Here is a 21720-nt window from a genome sequence, read left to right as displayed (position 1 = left end):
CTGAAAACTCCGCCTCGAAAAAATGGGCTCGCACTTCCTCCACGATTCCAGCTGATTTCCGGCTTATCAGAAACAAAAAAGTAAACGGCGTTTTAACCTGTGAGCTTTAATGTACGGAATGAACTATCATCAAATGAATATACCAAAAATTGGACTTTTGTAAATATGTAAAAAGATCGATTTAAATGTAGTCAATTCTCGTTATAAGAATAACAATTATTTACCGTTTCATGATTCGAGTAGGTACATTTTTTAACATGTCATTGAGCTGCACCAATGAAACTTTTAGAGATTATTCTATACTAATACTAATAGTTTTAAAAATTACTTCTGGAACAAAAAATGCCAGTATTTTTTTTTTAACTTAATACCTTGTAATATATCTTACAAGTATACTATTTTACCATATTTCTTTACAGTACAACTATTTTACAATGTTCTATACATTACCTAGTACCTAGAAAGGTAGGTTCTGTACCTAGAAAAGGTACGGAACCCTAAAAAAAGAAACTTGCTTTCTGTAAAAGAAAAAACGGAACAATCATCAACTTCTTCATACACCTCCGGAGTTTTTCGTGACCTTCCTCCGGTATCGTCGAACGTGTTTTCGAAGGTTTTTCTCTGTGATGATAAGAATATCTCAATAGTAAATTTACTACAATTACTAAAAAATTCTAGTAGGTACGTATTTTAATTAATTGTGTTTAATTATAAAATAGTATTTAGGTCATGAAATCCATTTAAATAGGTATATTAACGTCAAGATTAAGTTGAGAAGAAATATGAGCGGAAGAATTCAAATAATCATCTTACAAATATAACAGAGAGAACCTAGTTTCGAATTGGTGAAAAACGAAAAACAGGGGTCCGCCTTGGCTTTGCTAAGCTGCTATATACATGCGTGAAAGTAAAAAATATAACCATATAATATTATGTATTGGCATTATATTTTCCATTGTTAAAACGAAGAATAATGCGTTCTTATCGTTTCTTTCGGTATTTCGTTTCTACTATTGTTGAAGTATTAAGTGAATAAAAACTTGATACGCTGTTTGTTATACGCTTCAATCGGTTTGCAATCAGTTAAAAAATTCTGCACAATCATAGAGTTGAAAATTATCGAAATAAGGTGCAGGTTATTTATTGTATACGTCTCTAGATAGCTGATGAATTATTTCATTTGATAAGTAAAAGTTAGTAATAGTATTATAAGATGCTTTGAGGAATTGAAACTATATCTATAATCAGATGTTTAATAATTATTTTCTAATTATCATAATGAAGAGATGTAAATTAAAAAGAATCACATGACTTCACAATATTTATTAAATAATTTACACACATATAAATATTACAAAAACTTATTTCAATTATAAAATTGCAATACAATACAATAAAATTCATTGACTGGGACTCTAACTTACGTTCCTATATAAAATTGTAAATATAGCCAATAAATAAATGCATTATGAAATAGACATTTACAAAATATTACATTTAAACAAAAAAATATTTATAAAAAACTATTTATTTGTTGCCCTCAACGTTTTTAGCGTGGACTTTAAGACGTAAACTGGGAAAATCCCATTAATTTTCGAATTGCCATTGGAATTTCTCTTTTATTTCTCCCCTACACTTCCTAACCTACCTACATGCCAAATCTTTCAATTAATTGTCAATACTCAACTAAAATTAAATCAGTTCTTTTTAATAACCAAAATTAAATCAAGATACAAATTTCTTGAATAAATATTTCGACAAAATTAATTTTAAGACTTAAGTTAAATAATAATTGAATGATGATAAAATTACTTTATTTTCTTTATATTTATTTTAATTTTGTTATTAATAAAAGTATAAAAAGGTATTGTTTATCAAGATATTTTGTTCGGAATTTAAATAATTGTCTTTTTATAATAATTATTATTATGTTTACATCAAAATGCCACAAGTTCATAAAATTTAAACAGTGATGCGTGAATCTATTTGACAGTTTGTAATTTATAAAATACTTTTTAATACTTTCAAACCTAAAAAGTAATGTAATTGAATTTCGAATTAAAATTTAATACCATCTTGGACTTGCGACATGAGGTGAGCTGACTTGCGCAGTTGTCCAAGTTCCTTTTCGGTGAGAGGTTGACGGATGACGTCAGACACTCCATTGCTGCCGAGGACGCAGGGCAAAGAGAGGAACACGTCCTCCTCGATGCCGTGTTCACCCTGAAATTGAATGATGATATTATATATATTATACTAATTGGAATAGAAGAATTGATTTTTTGTTGAGGCCAGTCGTGGAGCCTGGGGCACAAGTGTACTGTAAACGCGGTTCTAGGTTTGATTTCGACTCGACAAAATAAAATATTTAATATTTCCTCGTTTTGGTGGTTGAGTTCCGCCAATTAACATGCAATGCCTCGGAAATTCAGCAGAAAGTGGAGAACGGATTGAGTGTTGGAACATTAGGTTCCCAGGTTCCTCTGCCTACCTTGAAGATGAAATATGCAGATAAAACAAAAATTAACCTTCAAATAAGTAGACACAGCGTGTACACTATTAGCATTGGACAGAATAGCCCGAGCCAGCTGAGACAAAGACAGTCCAATAGCCCAAGACGTGTAGCCCTTCAGTTTGATGACCTCGTAGGCACTCTTTACCACCATCTTGTGTATTTCTTGCCAGTTCTCTGGATCATTATCTGATCCAACTTTGGAGTTTAAGTCGCTGAGTCGGACACCAGCTACGTTTACTCCTGACCATACTGGTACTGTGGAAAGTGGTAGTATGAATTAATATTACTTGTACTTACACTGGTAGTGTGAATTAATTTTACTTGTCATATTAGTAGTTAAGAAGTCTACCTGTAAATGCGACGATTGTGGGTTCGATTAACATTTGGAGGAATGGATTATTTCTATTTCCTCTCTTGGTGACAAGTCGTAAGACCAAGAGTTAATTCATCAATTGTCGAAATATTAATCATCAATATTAATCAGTAATATCTCGACAATTGAGTAGTCCACGGAGAATATAGCGTTTTATCACTAAGTTCTACTTTCTTATTTGAGTTAAAAAGGACATAATTTCCTGTATTTTTTATTTTTTTATTAGAGTCATAAATCTCCATAGTTAGTAGAGTAGTAGAGTTCATATAGTATAGTAGATATGGGGAAATAAAAAATAACAAAATCCAATTTTTCGGTCCATTTTTATTATTCTGATCTTCTTTTAATCCCACATAATTCACTGTGCTAAAACTTTTTTAATTGTCGGACCGCTTGTCTTGTCGAGTCTTGGCGCAGGGGTACAAGCTTGTGACTATGAACGCAACAGGTTGTGGTTTCTCGAATGGGAAGCAATCCCCACTCGAGAAAATAAAAAGCGGAATATGGGGAGCGGAGTATCTTAAATCAAATGTTTAAGCGTGCGAAACTTTATTTGTGTCACTATTAATTTATAATTAGAAAAATACTTACCACTGCTATCACCATGTTCTCCAATAATATATCCATGGCAGGAAGTGGCTGCAACGCGAAGTTTCTCTGACAAGAGATATCGGAATCTGGCCGAGTCGAGGTTTGTACCAGATCCGATAACACGATGCTTGGGTAACCCACTTATCTTCCAAGTAACGTAAGTTAGTATGTCCACAGGGTTGGAAGCGATTATGAATACAGCTTCTGGACTGTACTTGACTAGCTGTAAAAGATATAAATTCGATAAAATTATATATAGAGTTTTATTTATTATTTTATTATTCTCCACTTTCTGTGTTCAATGTTGTAAAATTGATTTTGTATTCTTTTTATAACTTCACCCAGTATTCTGTATATACCAGGGTAGGCAGAAGGAACTTAATTCTAAAATACTCTGTTTCATCTTCTTAAGCGATTTTCCAAGTGGTATAATTTATTTTTACACCAGAGGGAGAAAATGATGATCGTTCATTTTCTTGAGTGAGAATAAAACCTACAACGACACCTTAACATATTTTTTCTAAATACTTACAAAATACTAATAGAAAAAAGCGAATCTTTCTTTTCAAATCAAATCTTCTAATCTTTTCTTCTTAATATCTCAATATAACCTGTCGTTTAATTTACTTGTAGGTTATCACAATTATGATATTGTAAACACAATATTGAAAATTTTAATGGTAATAAAGTAATTATCAACCAGAAGAATCTAGTAAGTATAAATATAAACAAGGTATTTTTTTTCTTTTTATATTATTATCGACAGTGATGTTATAATTAAAAACATATCTTTTTAGCCATTAATTATTTTATTTATTTAAACGCTACGGTTGTGGGCTGGTTTAATTTAATTCCAGTACTCCACTATGGTAGACAAAGCACAGCGTTAAGTTCAGCCACTCAACACGTCTTGAATATCAAAGTCTTGAACGTTGAACGAGAAGTGGGGAACAGTGTGTCTCAAGTCTTAACACTAGGTCCCTGTCAACCCTATGCAATGAATAAGTAATATTTGGATAGCGCAGAATTACACAGCTTTCCCCCTCCAACCACAAAATATAATTATAGAAGATATGTAATGTAAAAAGAGGTTATTTTTTAGTTTCACGCCGTAACCCGTACATTCTTTCCGCCGAGCTTAGAAGCATTATGTGTTGAGTGGCGGAATTTAACTCCACTTTGCCCTGTTGCCATTAAATATTTAATATTCTGGAGTGAAAGTCAAATCCACAAGAAGTCGCGCTTGCAGTCACACGTTTTCACACCTGAGCCAAGACTGGCTTCTAGATTTTTTTTGTTTCTATACTATTTCATTCTATAGCGGCTTACCTGAGGAATAATAATTTTTAGTACATCAGTATTCCTCTGCACCAGGTCCAATCGGGATTCGCCTTCGCGTTGTCTCACTCCAGCAGTCACTACGCAAATTTTTGAACCAGCGGAGATTGCATAATCTAAAAAAAAAAGTTTCCATTAACAAAACTTACGTTGGTATATATACATATATAGTCTGGCGCAGAGATCAATGTTAAGACATTCGTATATGTTCCTCGCTCGCTTTAAAAATTAAAAGGAACTTAAGGTTAAAATAAAAACACCTGAGGCCAACGTGACAGGTTGTGAGTGCGATCCCCACTAGAGGAAATGAAATTTTAATACTTTTATTTCCTTCTGTGGTGGCGAGGCAAAGCGCGGCGTTATATTCCGACATTCAACACGCGATGCTTCCAGAATTCGGCGGAAAATGGGAAACGGAGCAACACAGGGCAGGCGGCCTACCCTGAGGGATACAGCACAGTGAAGCTGAAAAAAACTTAAAATAAAGTATCTATCGGAAAGACAATCCTTACCAGTACTAGCTTGTATTTTTGCGTTTTTCATGAAAGCGGATCCGTGTTGTAAGTCCATCATTTCTCCCTTTAACTTATCTTCCATTACGTCGACCAATGCTATATTGTTGGTGACACCCTGGTAAAAAAAATATATAAATATAGCAAAACAAAGGTTGTATCCCGAAAATATCACTTGGGAATCTCGGAAGCCATTTGAAACAAAGCGCGGCGTTGAGATACGCCACTAAGCTTACAATGTCTGAAAAATTAGGCGAAAAGCGAGGAACGGAGTGTCTTAACGCAAGGTTCCCTCTGCCTATCCTGCTGTGTGCGTGATACAGCGTGAAGCAGATTTTTACATATTATTTATTTTCGTGGCGCAGCGGCACAAGGGTGTGAGTGTAACGTGACGGTAGTGGGTTCAATCCCCGCTCGAGGAAGTGAAATATTTATTTACGTTTATATTTCCATTTCTTCGCTCTGGTGTCGAGGCAAAGCGCAGCGTTGAGTTCTGCCACTCAACACACAATGCCTCCAGAATTCGGGAGAGAGTGGCTGACGGACTTAACACTAGATTCCCTGTGCCTACCCTAGCAGGGTAACTGTGTGCGGGATACAGCATGAAGCTGATAAAAAAAAATTAAATTACAGAATTATATATGAAAAAAAATAAAGTAAAGCTAGGTAAAAATCGACTACAATAATTATTGAGAAAATATGAAAAATAATATGCAATTATCTTTATATATAAAAGGACTTGTCCTCACTGACTGAGGTAAGACGCACGCACAGCCGTAACCGCTGATGGTAGAAACGTGACATTTGGACAGATGTTTACTTTCGTAATCTGGACATCCACTAAGAAGGGATTTTGAAAAATTTTAACCCTAAAGGGGCGAAATAGGGGTTGAAAGTTAGTATGGAAAAAAATAGAAATCGGCACCGACTTTTATAAAATTTGAAATTTAGATTTTAAAAAATATTTAATTGAACACGTGTTTTATCGTTTTTTAGAATTCTCTCCTTAAGGGTGCAAATAAGGGGTTGAAAGTTTGTATAGGTTTTTTTTAAATAGTCACCAATTTTTATAAAATTTGAAAATCAGACTCTTAAACGTATATAATTAAACACATGTTTCATGGTTTTCTAGAATTCACCCCTAAATACGCAAGCGAAGCTACGCGCGAATACGTAAATAAAAAAAAGTTCCATCAAAATCGATTCTTCCGTGAACATAGTAACGATTAATATCTGACTAATAAAATATGCATTTAAGATAAATATAACATTATATTTATGAATCTACTCGTAAAATAGAATAAATTATTTTTATTTTTATTAATATTTATAAATATTACGACACAATAATTAAATTTATTTTTCTCCAATTTTCCTCCAATTTTCCTTTCATTAACCTCGAGTTATCTCAAGGTTAATAAAAGGAAAATTGGAAATACATACATTGTAAGCCGCCCAGAAATACTGGATATCTAGATTCATATTTAAAAACCGATGCATGAGATGCTGTTTTCATTCATAGTCTCAAGATCGATCTCAATCTTAAGAACGTTTTATAAATACGGACCTAATACCGGATGCTGGACCTAATAAAAATGTGTTAAAAACTATAGACTACTCATTTCTCTCAACCTACCTAAAATAAAAAAAATCTAATAACGCATACGGATAAATTGCACAATATTACATGTGTATGACGTGAAACGTTACAGGAATCGTGACGTAAGTGCTTGATGAAATACAATACTTGCTTAGGTAAGTCCCGAGGTGACTCATTTACAAGCGGGTAAATTTAAAATTTTAGCTTATTTTACTTTATACTTAATATACATATATACTTTTAGAAAACGTACATTTTGAAAGTAGCTGGAAAAGAACTTTGTCCGTCCAAGCACGCCGACCACTAAGCCAATTGTTCTCATTAAGTTACATACGTCGAAATTCTTTTTATTCAAATTTATATTTTAATTTCTTCACTCTGGTGTCGAGACAAAGCGTTGAGTTCCGCAATTCAACATGCAATTGCCGTCATAATTCGACGGAAAATGGAGAACGGAGTGTCTTAAAACTAGGTAGGTCTCTAGGTTCTACTTTCTGTAAAAGCCGGATTAGAATAAGAGAGTGTGATTGTAGAGCATTCCCTTCACGTGAATGGTCTTGGTCTGCCTGCTCTAAGAGGTTGCAACTCCGAGTTATAGAGCTTAGAAGAGGCTTCATTGTTACGAAAATCAGGGAAATGGTCAGTTTTGATGCACACTCAAAGTATGGCGTCTCCTTATGTGAAATAAGTTGGTCTGCTGCATTTCAGATCTATCGTAGTTTACAGACTATATATAATTTGTAAAGAAAGTCTAAAAAACATCTAAAATTGCATAATACGCGAGTTTTTCAAGTGGATACGAGCCGTTGTAGTGTTTGTCTATTTTTTGTTCATATATGAAAAACTAAGGTCAGAAACATCTAATGTGGAGCTTTAATAGACCAGCTAAAGTATAAGAATTAAAGATGAGTATAATTGATAGACCTATTAAACTCAAAGAGTCAGGAACATCTCATGTGGTACTCTTATAGAACAGCTAACTGCTAAACTATATCAATCAGGTATATGTAAGTGAGTGTTGCCCTGAGTGGCATAGATACTAATTTAGTAATTATTTTTTGTCATAATATTTACACATAATCATAAGCGTAGGATATTTTCATATATATCAGAGTCAAAGTAAACAGGAAAAACGAAATGAACCTGTAAAATATTTATGGAAATATATATGTTTGTTATTTAATGGTGAACGGTCTTGTTTCTTATTTTAAATTTATGTTATAATAATAAAAATTATATTTATTAAATTTAATGTAATATGTTTAAATTCTTCATTGAAAAATATAACCCAAAAAATAATAAGCTTATATCCCGCATACAGCAGGGTAGGCAGAGGGAACTTAGTGTTAAGACACTCCGTTGCCCACTTTCCACCAAGTTTTTAGAGGCATTACGTGTTGAGTGGCGGAACTCAACGTCGGGCTTTCTTACCTTGGTGAAAAAGCAAAGAAATGGAAATATTAATAAATAATAATTCATTCCCTCGAGTGGGAATTGAACCCACAACCATCGCGTTAAAGTTTTAAACACTAATTTGCCCCTGGGTTACGACAGCCTCTAATTCAATCTAATAAAAATATTGAAAAAAATATTACCTGTGTTAACATAGAGAACACAGCTGCCATACCAACTTGTCCCGTTCCTACGACCGTTACTTTGTTCCCATTGTCGTCAGACTTGGGCTGGACCGGCTGGAACAATTGCTCTAGCGTTGCCATTCTACCTATTAAAGAAAATGTGAAATTGATTAATTAAATTATTTTTAAATTTAAAATTGACAGCCCTATTTCAGCCACGCTCACCCGCCTATGTGAAATGACGTAACAAGGATATCGTTTAAGGAAATGTAATAAACATTCAATAGTTAGTTAATTTTAAACCTCAAATGCTAAATATTTAAATATTCTTAAATCCAAGGCACCAATAGCGTCTGACTGTAAGGTTGTGAGTTCAATTCCCACTCGTGGAAATTAATTATTTCACTACTTGTTTGTCTTTACAAAGCCCAGCGCTGAGTTCCGCCACTAAATATACAATGTCTCGAAAATTGGGCGGGAGCGAAATGATTTAACACTAGGTTCCCTCTGTCTACCTACCTACATGAGGGATGTAGTGTAAACAAAAAAATCTAGGACAAGAAAACTTAAAACACTAAAGTTCAATTTACTAGTATTTTTGCAAAAATACAATACTTTCGCAATAGTTACAGGTTTAATTTCCTTATGATGAATGTTCGTTATAGCATTTCTTATTTTTGGTCACAAAAATATACACGTAATGTTTATTTAGACCTATTATTTTAATTCAAATAATCATTACATCTTAAAATACGTAAAAAAAATAACGGCAATGTATGAAAACATAATTACAAGTTCGCCATGAAATTTTTGTTGTATCTTATGCAATATAACTAAAATTTGTTTAATTTTTCAAATAAAAATATAAAATCAATAAAATAATAATAAAATCAATATTTAAAAAAATATATATATATAAATAAACGAGTCATTCGAATCAATCAATTATTGGGATATGAAAAAAATACTACACACGCAAACTATAATTACATCATACATTATCAATCACTCATTTAAAATTTATGTCAAACATTAAATAAATTTTGGAACCCAAAAATTTTGTTAAAAAAAAGATAAAAACGTAACGTTTTCTATTGTTTTTTTGTCTAAGTTCTCTCTGCATAAGAACTACTTTTAAATTGTATATCACAAACAAACATACTAAGTAATATTAAAAATATTTTAAACCAAATCATAAAATTAAAAAAAACTAAGTAAAATTTTTTAAATTATTTATGTGATAACTATAAAAATAGAATAAACAAAATTTAAGTAAAAATCGTACAACATTTAAAATTGGAATTCTCAATTTAAAATTGAAATTGAAAATTTTATTTTTAAATTATATTAAAAACGCTAGATTTAAATAATATAAATAAATATACATATACCTGAAACCCTATAACACCTATAGTGTAACTTCAACGTAACCAAACGCTTTATTGGGAAAAACATTTTCTAAATACTAGATACAACTATAGACGTTAATATAAAACTTCTATACAAGGCTAAGACTTATGGAGGTGGTACATTATTTCTATAAAAAAATGTATATAATTATAATAAAGAACGAACGCTAAGCATTTTATTTAATGGCGAGTTATCAACGTTATTAAGAAAACCGAGTGTCTTGACAGTTTTGTAACTAAAATATTAAACAATATAAAAAATATATATAAAAAAAAAAATACAAATTTCTTACCATTCTTGCCATTACCGTTCACACCGTTAGCGGGCATTGTTAATACTAACGATATGTATATTCTGTACGGAACCTGTTCCCAGTCACATCACACGACTATATGAACTGGAGGAACGGAACTGGTGAAATATAGAGTTAAGCGACGGTGGCCGGCGTGGTGGGGATGGGTGCCCAAATTAAATGCACGGAACATGCCGATTCGCACGTCTTCTATGCGAATTATTTCTTTGAATCCATTTAGTTGTTTTTATTATGTTTATTAGGGAAAATGAGAGTTATTTTTTATATTTGTTTTTTGTATATTTATGTTATAAAATAGAATTAGTAATAAAATAAATTTGCGATGTTTGTTCAATAAGTTCTTTTAACATTATCTTTTATTTCAAAGTCTAAATAAAGCGTTATTGTTAAAATATATTAATTAAAAATTATGTTTTAATGTATTCTCTTCGTTTTATTTTTTTTTCCCAAAAATCACGTTGTTTTTATTATAAAGAAAGAATAATTAGAAATTAATTGAATGCATGACATGACGGCTTGCACGTCTGTCTACACTACACAATAATTTATTATAGCAGTGACTCATTTCTTCAATATAAATATACGATAATAAGGAATTTTTTTTGTATAAGTAACTCATGTTAGCGATTTTCTTTGCGCTTACCATATCTATATATGTGTTTGTGTCACACATCTCCAGCCTATAACGAGATAGGCAAAAAAAACGTAGTGTCAAGACACTTCTTTCACTCTAGAATCTGAGATATTTACGTTTGATCGCAGATCGGCGGTAGTTAACGCTGCATTTAGTTTTAACTAAAAATTAAAATAATAAGTTCACATCGAACCTATAAAATATTTAGAATTATTGGCATATAGCACAAAGGCTTTTTTTAATAAAATCTATATATATAAAAGGACATGTTCTCACTGACTGAGGTAAGACGCACGCACAGCCGTAACTGCTGATGGTAGAAACGCGAAATTTGGACAGATGTTTATTTTTGTAATCTGGACATCCATTTAAGAAGGGATTTTGAAAAATTTTTACCCGAAAGCGATGAAATAGGGGTTGAAAGTTTGTATGGAAAAAAAATTAAATCGGCACCGATTATTATAAAATTAGAAATTTAGACTCTTAAAAATATATAATTGAACATGTGCCATGAAAGGTTTATTAGAATTTATCGGTAAGGGTCCAAATAAGCAGGCGAAGCTGCGCACGTCCGCTAGTCTTATATAAATTATGTAAAATTACTTATAAAAAATATATAAATTAATGTTAATGTTAAACAAACATATGCTTGTACGACGGATCACTGATTCTATCAAACATTCTTTAGTGATAATAAATTTACCTATATGTATTTTGGATATTTTTTTACAGTGTGAAGCATTCCGTTCCACACTTTCTGCAGTTCATGATATGTCAGTTCAAGGCGATGCACGTAAAATTGTGGAGTTCAACGCCGCGTTTTGGTTTGCCCGAGGTGGGAGAGAAAAATTGATAATCGTTTCAAATAACGAATCACCTTATACCAGCCAATAGATGTTTTCTTAATCATCTATTTAAAGAAATATAATATGTAAAGCTTATCACTACGAGATTCAGAGATCTGTTGCGCTCGAGCGATGACCTGTCAAGGTCAAAAGCTTTTGACAATAAAGTACAAATATACCAAATCAAACACACTAATTCTACCTCATATACTTTTACATACTAATTCTGATATAATTACTACACGAACAATATCAATATTATAGATAATTTTGGTAAATCATAAGAAAAAAAATATAAAATTATCACCATAATAATTATAGTTTAAATATTTTTCTATAATTTCAACAACTTTAAAATTAATAAACAAAATATTTTTTATTCATAAAAGAGACAAAGGAAGCAAAATAATGCACGTATACTGAACAAAATATGAAATATCAATATAAACTATAAAATTAAGGAATACTGCTCAAAACACTAAAATGCAATTAATATTAAAAACAACAACTTTCAGGAAAAAAAAAGTTCAAATAAAAAGTTGGTTATTGAAATAAAAACTTTTAAAACAAACTTAAGCGTATTCACAAATTCTTAAAACATACAAAAAATACGTGAAATAAACAATAAACACAAGCATCCTGTTGTATTGAAACACATAAAAAAACCACAAAAACTTACTTTTCGTAACAAAGTAGTGCCGTGAGGAGTGTCACGTAGAGACTACTGGTGGCTACACCAAAGATATCAAGGTGACCTTCAATTCATTTTAGAAGGCACGCCATCGCGCATGCCCAAATTTCTTTCCAGAGAAAATGTTATCCAAAGGAAACACAAAATAAAGTACATTTTACACTACTTTGTGTCACAGGACTTCGTGTGATACTCATATAATCTAATCTGTAATAGCAGTGCAATTGTATATATATTTTTGATAACGTATGTAATTTTTTAAAATCGTTTTTTGGTTGTTTGTGCATGTTTTTAAATTTTATTATTGTAGTGTGTAATTTAAATAAAGAAAAAATCTATATACACAATAAACTTTTATTTGATATATTAGTTTTGATAAATTTTATTTCATTTTATTTAATTATTATTCCCAATAATTAATTGTTGATGATTAAGTATCTTTTATAATTTTAGCAACTTCAAAAGTTTTATATTAAATATATATACCCAAAAATTCATCATTTTTGAATAGAAATATTTAATACGTGTCGTCATTTGTTTTTCCGTTTAGTGCTTTAGTTTTGGGATCCACTGTTTCCCTGCTTCCCGTAGTTCTTGCAGTGCTTTTTCGACAGCGCTTTTTTTTGTATATGATGTCCTAGGGTTTGTAATCTTTTGATTTTTCGATCTTTTCGGATGCTTTCTCTAATGCTCTTGCTGATTTCTGCTATTAGTTTGATTTTCTATTCATTTATTGTGAAATATACTCCTTCCTTTTGTTAATGAGTTTCAATGTATGGTCACTTAATTTGTATTAGTGAGTTTTCAGGTTTCTTTTAACAGTACAGTGGTATGTTAGGTGTTTTTCTTGTATCTCATATTTCAGTGTTGTGTCTGTTGTTTCATTAATGCGTTATTTTATTTCTTTGAAGTTCGTAATATTTTGTTCCGCCGGGTCTCTTAACTGCTTGTAGCCTTGTCCTTTTATGTGATTCCGTGATAGTTTTTCAGGTGTAATTTTCAAGGAACTGCGTACCATATGATGGTTTGTGTTGAAATTTAGCTTCGTTATTAAGATTGAGTCGGTGAAAGCTTTCGGGTTGTTAGTTATTACATCCCGTCTCGTCTATTTCGTTTTTATAAGATCCGTTTGGGGAGACCCATGTCCACTTGTTTTTGGGATTCTTCTTAAATAAGGAGTTAAGCACCGTTAAATTGTGTTCCATGAGAAGTTCTACAAGTCGTTGTCCATTGCAGCTTCTTTTCTCATGTCCGAACGTACCAAGCACATATTCTTTATTGTTTTGTTTTGCTCCCACTTGTGCATTAAAATCCCCCATTAATATGATATTGTTGTCTACGTGTCTTCTTATTGCATGAGGCAGCTCTTCATAGAAAGAATCAAGAATAGATTTTTCAGCTTTTTCTGTGGGTGAGTTATCGACCATTGCTTTTTGTAGTTTAGCAGTTTTAGGTTAAGTATAGCTAGTCTGTCAGAGATTCCTATTATTTCTTGTATATGTTGCTTAAGGTGTTGTTTTATAAGGATATAACAACATACTGTCCCGTTATTCTCCCTTTCTGGTATAGAATATATTCTGTAAATTCCTCAATCTTCTCTTCAAGTCCTCTCATTTCTCTTATGCCTAGTAGTAGTAAGCTTTCATGCGTTCTGAGGGTTCGTGTATTTAGTGTTGCAATGTTGTACACTTTGGATCTTTTAGTTGGAGGGTGTTGGTCTAGATCTCCCGCGGGGACCAGCCGTACAGGGAGACATTTAGGTTGTTGTGGTGTAGATGGTTATTTTGATTTTTGGTGGAGTTTTAGTTTGAGTAAGTGTTCTTGTCTGACATGGAGATTCAATTCAAAATATTCTTTATTCAAATAGGCAATTATTATAAGCACTTTTGAATCGTCGAATGAACATATGAACAAAGAGCTACCACCTGTTCGGAAGGCAGTTCTGCTGAGAAAAGCCGGCAAGAAACTCAACAGTTGCTCTTTTCAAAATCTACGGTAATTTATTAATTACATTAATCTATGGTACAATCTATTACATTTGCTGGCAGCTATCCTGCATTACATTCAATAGACATTAATTCCATACATGCTTATCCTCTAAATACTCTTGAACAGTGTAATAAGCTTTACTTGTTAGAATTTTTTTACAGATATTTTAAATTTTGGTAGTGACAAACTAAGAATACACTGCGGAATTTTATTATATACACGTATACTCAGACCGATAAAAGATTTATTAAGATGCATGTTCTTTCGCGCATAAATTGAAATGCATCTTTCTTTGGCATCTTTTGTGTGTTTTGTAATTCTCTTTGACTGTCAGGGCTTGTAGTTTCTCTTCTTTTTCTTTTTTCGTTTTCATTTTTGTGTTCAATCTTCTTTTCTTTCTTCGAATTTAAAACTGATTTTGGTAAGTTTTGAGTTACATATGAAATGTTTTTCATCTTCTTTTTGTTCTTCAGAATCTGGATTTTTCTCTGCAGTGGTGGTGCCTAGTAGTATTGGTCTATTTTTTCTAGTCTTATCACCTTTTTTCCTAATCTTTGTAATTTAAAGCAGCATCATTTCCGGTGACAACTCGGTAGCCATTTTTTTTCTTTTTCCTTTTGCCGAGGAACGAAACGCAAAAATTTACAAGTATCCGATTGCAGCTTTTTGATTCTATGTTGGCAGCACTGCGTGTGTTAAGTCTATGACCACTTGATAACTGACAGATAACTTCCTGATATGTAAAATTAATATTTTATTCAGAGATATTTCTTTCTCTTGTCCTAAGTTAACTCGTCCTTTATATGATGTCCTTCTTTATAAAGTCCCACGTCCTTTAAATTTTCAGTCTTTGTTATTGTTTGTGTTTAGTCCTTTATGTAAATTTTTATGTAAATATATTAAACATAACAAAATAAAACTTTAAATTAACACACATGTAAAATATTATTTATCACTAATCTAATTTGTTGTGTATATATTGTAAATATGTGTTTGTTTTCTTTTAGGTGAGGGCTATACTTACACTGGATCTCTTTTTTTGCATGTATTCTGTAATTGTGTATATTTATCTTTTTTATTACCGGTCAATTTCCTTCGTGTGTTTTCCATACAACGTGTCATTGGCGAAATGAATTGTGCTCAACTGGCACGCTCGAAACGCCATATTTCAAGAGTTCAGTTCAATTCAGACATATTTCACTGATTTTTCTTAGTTTTGAAGATATTCAAATTCAAATTCAAATTCAAAATATTCTTTATTCAAATAAACTATAAAAGCACTTTTGAATCGTCGAATGTACATGTCAACAAAAAGCTACCACCGGTTCGGAAGGCAGTTCTGCTGAGAAGAGCTGGCAAGAAACTCAACAGTTGCTCTTTTCAAAGTCAATGGTATATTTTACTATTACATTAGCTGGCAGCTGTCCTGCCTGACATTCAATAGACATTAATTCCATACATGTTTATCCTCTAAATATTCTTGAGCAGTGTAATAAGCTTTACTTGTTAGAATTTTTTTTACAGATATTTTAAATTTTGGTAGTGGCAAACTAAGAATACACTGCGGAATTTTATTATATACACGTATACTCAGCCCCATAAAAGATTTATTAACTTTTTGGAGGCGAAAACTTGGAGTAATAATCTTATCTTTATTTCTCGTTCCTATCTTATGACTGTTGCAATTTTTTCTATGACAATATATATATTTTGTCGGACAAAGAGAATATTATAGTATATAAATTGGGAAGCAACTGTAATAATACCTGCATCTTTGAAAACATCTCGCAGAGAATCTCGAGCTCTTAGATTATAAATATATCTCACGGCCCTTTTTTGGAGAATAAATATTGAATTGATATCTGAAGCACTGCCCCATAGCAGCATTCCATAAGATAAAATACTATGAAAGTAGCTAAAGTAGACTAGTCGGGCAGTTTCAACGTCCGTCATTTGTCTTACTTTCTTAATTGCGAACGCGGCAGAGCTGAGTTTATCTGCAAGTGCTTCCAGAGGAGCGTTCCACTGGAGTTTGGAATCTATAGTAACACCTAAGAAAATAGCGGCTTTCGACACATTAAGAGGTTCTTCTTTAATTATTAGATTAAAATTATGTTTTTTAACATTTGGTAAAGCAAACTCGATGCATTTCGTTTTTTTTGCATTTAACAATAGATTATTAACATCAAACCAACGAACAATATGCGATAATGCACTATTCACTTCGTCATAGTTTATTTTATTTCTGTCAACTTTAAATATTAAAGAGGTATCATCTGCGAAAAGTACAATATCACATATGTTCTTCACATAAAAAGGCAGATCGTTAATATAAAGAAGAAATAAAAGGGGACCAAGTATAGATCCTTGTGGAACGCCCATCTTTTGGGGAGATCCAGATGATTTTACATTATTTATACTAACCTTCTGGATTCTTCGGTTTAGATATCATATCTAAACCGAAGAGGCAATAAGATCAAGAGCAGTATCCTGTATACCATAATGATATAGTTTTAATAACAGAGTTTCATGGTCTACACAATCAAAGGCTTTGGATAAATCACAAAACACTCCAATAGCATTCTGTGACTTCTCCCATGCGTCATAAATGTGCTTTAGGAGTGCAGCACCCGCATCCGTAGTGAACCTACCTTTGGTAAATCCATATTGCTCACTATGGAAACAATTGTTAATATTTAAGAAAATTGTGAGCTGGTTAAATATTATTTTTTCAAATATTTTACTTAGAGACGGCAAAACAGAGATCGGTCTGTAATTTCCAGGGTCCGTTCTATCTCCACTTTTGTAAAGCGGCACTATTTTACTATATTTCATTAAATCAGAAAAAGTACCGGATTCTACACAATTGTTAAAAATTAAAGCTAGATAAGGAGCAATATTAGGTATAATTGTTTTAAGAACTTTAACAGACATGCCCCATAGGTCACCAGTTTTCTTTAAATTAAGGCTTTTAAAAGTTTTAACTATTTCATCTGGTGACACATTCTTAAACACAAAATTTTGTCTACAACTATTTACATGGGTTATCAGCATTAATTCTGCTTCCAAAGGAGATGATGGCAGTGAACGTGTTACTTCGATAGGTATATCCGAAAAAAAATTTTGAAAAGTATTTGCCACTTCTAAATCTGAATTTAAGATTATATTATTAACTTTTAATTGAATAGGTTCACTGACAGCTCTAGATCTCCCAGTTACAGTAGTAATAGCATCCCATGTAGCTTTAATTTTATTATTAGAGTTTAAAATTTTTGCTCTTATATACATAGACTTAGCCTGGACACATACCTTTTTAAATATTTTTGAAAAATTTCTAACTTTTAACAAGAACTATTCGAATGTATTTCGAAGGATGCCGGCACAAGACACTTTTTAAGTGTAACTAGTACCCTGAATTGTAATATTTCGCACTAGCTTCTATTAAAATCGCGAGAGCTTTTCACAGAGCAGTTGACGTGAACGAAACCGGCAGCTGCAGGAACTGTGGGCTTACAAATTATATCAGATACCGACAACGACGACGATGATGATGATGATGAGAACTGAAAAAAACAAACAAATTCATCTACAAGCAAATTTGATGCATTCCATTGAAATCAGCACATTTTTACCACAAAAAGCAGCCTACTTATACAAAGAAGTAAAGTAGCAAACATTATGCCGACGATTACAATAATGAATGAAACATTCAATAAAACATCAGCAACAATAACAGCTAATAACATATCTTCGCAGGTGAATGCATGGTCAAATTCAAAGGAAGAAGTATCAAACAATAATTGCCTAATAAACCTGAAGACGATTCCAAAAATAGGCTTGTGGGTGTGACAGTCAAACATTTTATCTTTTTAAATTTGAGATATATACAGAAAAAATAAATAATCTTACCAATCTACACTATCCCATTATCACTAAAATTCAAAATGCGAAGAAATCTAAAGTTTAGTGCCTCAAATGAGAAGTTGCCCTATATATTGTAATATTGCTTTGCAGAATTTTGCAGAATTCACTAGGCATTGTCCATATAATGGACACCACAATTTTTTTTTCTCATAAATGTTATAAAGCAGTGATCATTATTATATATTTTTACTTAACATACCCATTAGCAGAAACTGTATAGGTTTCGTCTCTTATTTCTTGTTTGGTATCTTCATTGTAAGCTTGTTGTCTGGTATCATCATTTATGTTAAAATTGGGTTTAGAAGGTTTTTTTCCTCTGATGTTTTGCCTGAAATATGATTTTTATTAACATAAATAATAAAAACACTCATATTTTACATAAATAATTCAATTATTAATATTTAGAATGAACATTAAGATTAGGGCTAAAATTAGTAGGTTTGAAGAAAATAAAAATTTAAGTAATATAGCTGTTTTGCATTACAACAAAACAGTTATTATGTGTATGAAGAAACAGACAGCATTGATTGAAGAAGCAGTCTCAGTCGCAATTTAGCCTTTTTAAATAAATAAGTGGTGCAACTTTCCAAACAATTTTTGTTTTACTTTCCTCTTTCACTTCTGCAGTGATATACCCTATTTATTCTCTATGGAGACATGCCCCCCATTCTCTGGTTTTTGCTTGAATATTCAACATTACTTTGTAAAAGTTCAAAAGGTCAAAGGAAAAGAGAAGAATAATTAATTTCCTCAAAGGTGGATTGAACAAAAGAAAAAACATAAATGTTAGTTTATGAACCAAGCAGTCAGTTTTATAATTTGAATAATATCTGAAATTAAGACACTTCACAAATTAATAATGTATTAAAACAAAATGTATATTCTTACTTTGTTCACGAATACACTCTTTGACTCCAAAGTGTGGTTGTAGAAACCTAGGTCTTCTTTTCATTCATGTTAATATATTGAGGTTGTATGATGTTGATGTTGCCTGCAAAAATAAGATAAATAATTTATTTGGTAGATATAAATGGTCATCATTTTAATTTTTATAATTTTTAGCTACATACTTTTTCCCACAATTAGCAGAGAAAATCTAATATGATACACTCATTATATTTTTGTACTGCAACACTTTAGAAAAATTGTGAGTAGAGTTGACATAATTTAATGCCACAATCTGAGGGTGAAAATTAAAATAATTTATACCAAAATGATGAATGATTGTGCCACAAAGGCCTTATAATATGGCTGGAGAGCCCAAAATATTAATTTGAATAAAACTAATAACAACAACAAACAAACTTGATTTTAGGTTCGGTTTTAGGTCCAGGCTTAGGTCCAGGTGTAGGTCTATGTTCAGATTTGGGTGTAGGTTGTTCTGTATCTGTAGAAGTGCCTCCATAAAGAAATTCTGAAAAATAGAATAATATATGAAAATATACTTGTAGACTACTAATTTACATTAAAATATTTTTCTTATAAAGCTTATTAATTAATTAAGAAGAAAGTATAAATATTTCAATGGAACATTATCTTCAAGTAAATAAAAACTAACTTTTTAGTGCGGGTGATAATCGCACTAATTCTGCTACAGGTCTGATCAGATATGCAGGTTGTTTTTGTTGCGAATCCATTTTTAAATACTAAAGCTAAACTTCAACAACTCAAGCAAAACTTTTTCAAACCGAAGATTGAACTTTGACGTTTGACGTAACTGTAATGTATTATGTAAGTAACGTTGAAACCAGTGTTGCCAACCTCGGAAAAGCAAAAAAAAAACCAGTATATTATAGAACTTAAAAAAATGGGAGAAAACAGTAAAATACAATAATTCATTAAAAAAAAATACAAGTACATTTATAAAGAAAATAAAGTTAAAATGCAAACATCTAACCAAAATATTGTAAATTTTATTAAAATGATTAATTTTATCAACATTTTCAATTTCGAGGATTTCGACGTTCACGTAATAAATTTTTGAGTTACGTATGTTCAGTTCATTTAGGTAATGAAATGGTATCATTAAATATACTTTATTCTTTTACATTATTTATTTTTCGAGTATTTATTTTGTTAAATATCTTTAAAAAAAAAGGAAATCTAACAAGATTATTTAAAAGCTATTATTAAGCTATAACGTTTCTACCGATTTTTTATTCATATAAAATAGGATATTTAAAAGGTTGATCATGTATAATTGGGTTCATTATATATTCTAAGGCAAGCTGTGGCGTAGACTGTAAACGCTATACGTTGTTGGTTCGATTCCCACTCGAGGAAATTAAATATTTAACTTAGAATTCGGCGGAAAGTGGAGAACGGTGTGGCTTACTAGGTGCTGTTGCCTAACCTGCTATAAGCGGAATACCGCGCGAAGCTAAAAAAATTAAAAAACTCTTTAAGTACTTTTATTCGTATACTAGATAATTATATTTCATTTTATAGTATTTCATAATTATTCCAACTATAAAACAACGTAAGCATTCTAATAATACTTAAGTGGCAATGTGCGTAAAACAAGAAAACGACGTAGCTTGGAATTGTAGACAAAAATAATTGTCTGGTAAATGCGGACTGAACTTGTTGCTTTTCATTTACGCATCCCAGAAATTTCTTAGTTAAAGTTAATCGTCTAATAAAACATATATAAATTTAGGAAGAAATATTCAATATATAGGAATGTTATTGTAACTTCTAAAGGTTGTTAAGTTTGTTACTTTATTAGTACTTATTGTTAGTATTATATTCCATGAAAATAAAATAATGTTACAAACTTACAATATAAAAAAAAATAATCAAGGAAAATGAACCTAATGCAAAACATAAAATAATTTTAAAACTTAACAACATTTAGGTAACTTAAAAAAAAGCAAACATAGTAAATGCCATCAGAACCAACGATACTTATTATACGAACAATAACTTTAAAATGAACAGATGATACCAATTTGTGCAATAATAATAGCAAGATTTCCACGTGAGAATGCGTACTTACCCTTGAGCCCCCGCCGCTCAACCCCACGATGCAGACGAATGGGGAAGATTGTAAAGAAAATAGAATAACGGGTCGTGGGAGCGCTACCGTTTCTTTCAGGGCAAGGTACAACTTGCAATAAATATTTTATTAATGAATGTTATAAGTAAGTGTCAATAGCTTTAATAAAAATAAAACAAAAATATACTTACATACTTATACAAAAAAATATATTATTATCATTTTCATAAACATTGTTTGTTAAATAACTAATACATTATATTTAAATTTTGCATCTGTATAAACTTGATATCAAATAAAACATGACTATTTAAAATCAATTTCATCGATTACATTGTGCTATCGAATGTTTGTTTACTTATTCCCCGTATTTCCCACGACAAGTCATTCGTTTGACCACTGTATAAAGT

General features: G+C 31.5%; 1 protein-coding gene across 3 annotated transcripts; it reads right to left on the bottom strand.

The window, feature by feature from the left end:
• Nucleotides 1-1310: 1310 nt before the first annotated feature.
• Nucleotides 1311-20016, bottom strand: Ldh (Lactate dehydrogenase). Of its 3 annotated transcripts, XM_085205825.1 has the most exons (10): nucleotides 19871-20016; nucleotides 19618-19726; nucleotides 19201-19303; nucleotides 18512-18640; nucleotides 8525-8652; nucleotides 5330-5447; nucleotides 4809-4933; nucleotides 3480-3702; nucleotides 2529-2770; nucleotides 1311-2223 (listed from the first exon to the last, which is right to left on the bottom strand). In XM_085205825.1, the coding sequence occupies exons 4-10, from the start codon at nucleotides 18513-18515 to the stop codon at nucleotides 2059-2061; spliced, it is 1005 nt and encodes a 334-aa protein (XP_085061951.1). In that variant the 5' UTR covers nucleotides 18516-18640; nucleotides 19201-19303; nucleotides 19618-19726; nucleotides 19871-20016; the 3' UTR covers nucleotides 1311-2058. The 3 variants fall into 3 exon arrangements, with proteins under 3 accessions (XP_085061951.1, XP_085061952.1, XP_085061950.1); XM_085205826.1 differs by lacking the exons at nucleotides 18512-18640; nucleotides 19201-19303; nucleotides 19618-19726; nucleotides 19871-20016 and adding an exon at nucleotides 12388-12590; XM_085205824.1 differs by lacking the exons at nucleotides 18512-18640; nucleotides 19201-19303; nucleotides 19618-19726; nucleotides 19871-20016 and adding an exon at nucleotides 10209-10398.
• Nucleotides 20017-21720: the final 1704 nt, after the last annotated feature.

This window comes from Heliconius melpomene, chromosome 21 (genome assembly GCF_056956725.1).
Source record: "Heliconius melpomene rosina isolate 202511_hmr_F chromosome 21, ASM5695672v1, whole genome shotgun sequence".
Taxonomy (NCBI): Eukaryota; Metazoa; Arthropoda; class Insecta; order Lepidoptera; family Nymphalidae; genus Heliconius; species Heliconius melpomene.
This window is presented reverse-complemented; position numbering and strand designations above follow the sequence as displayed.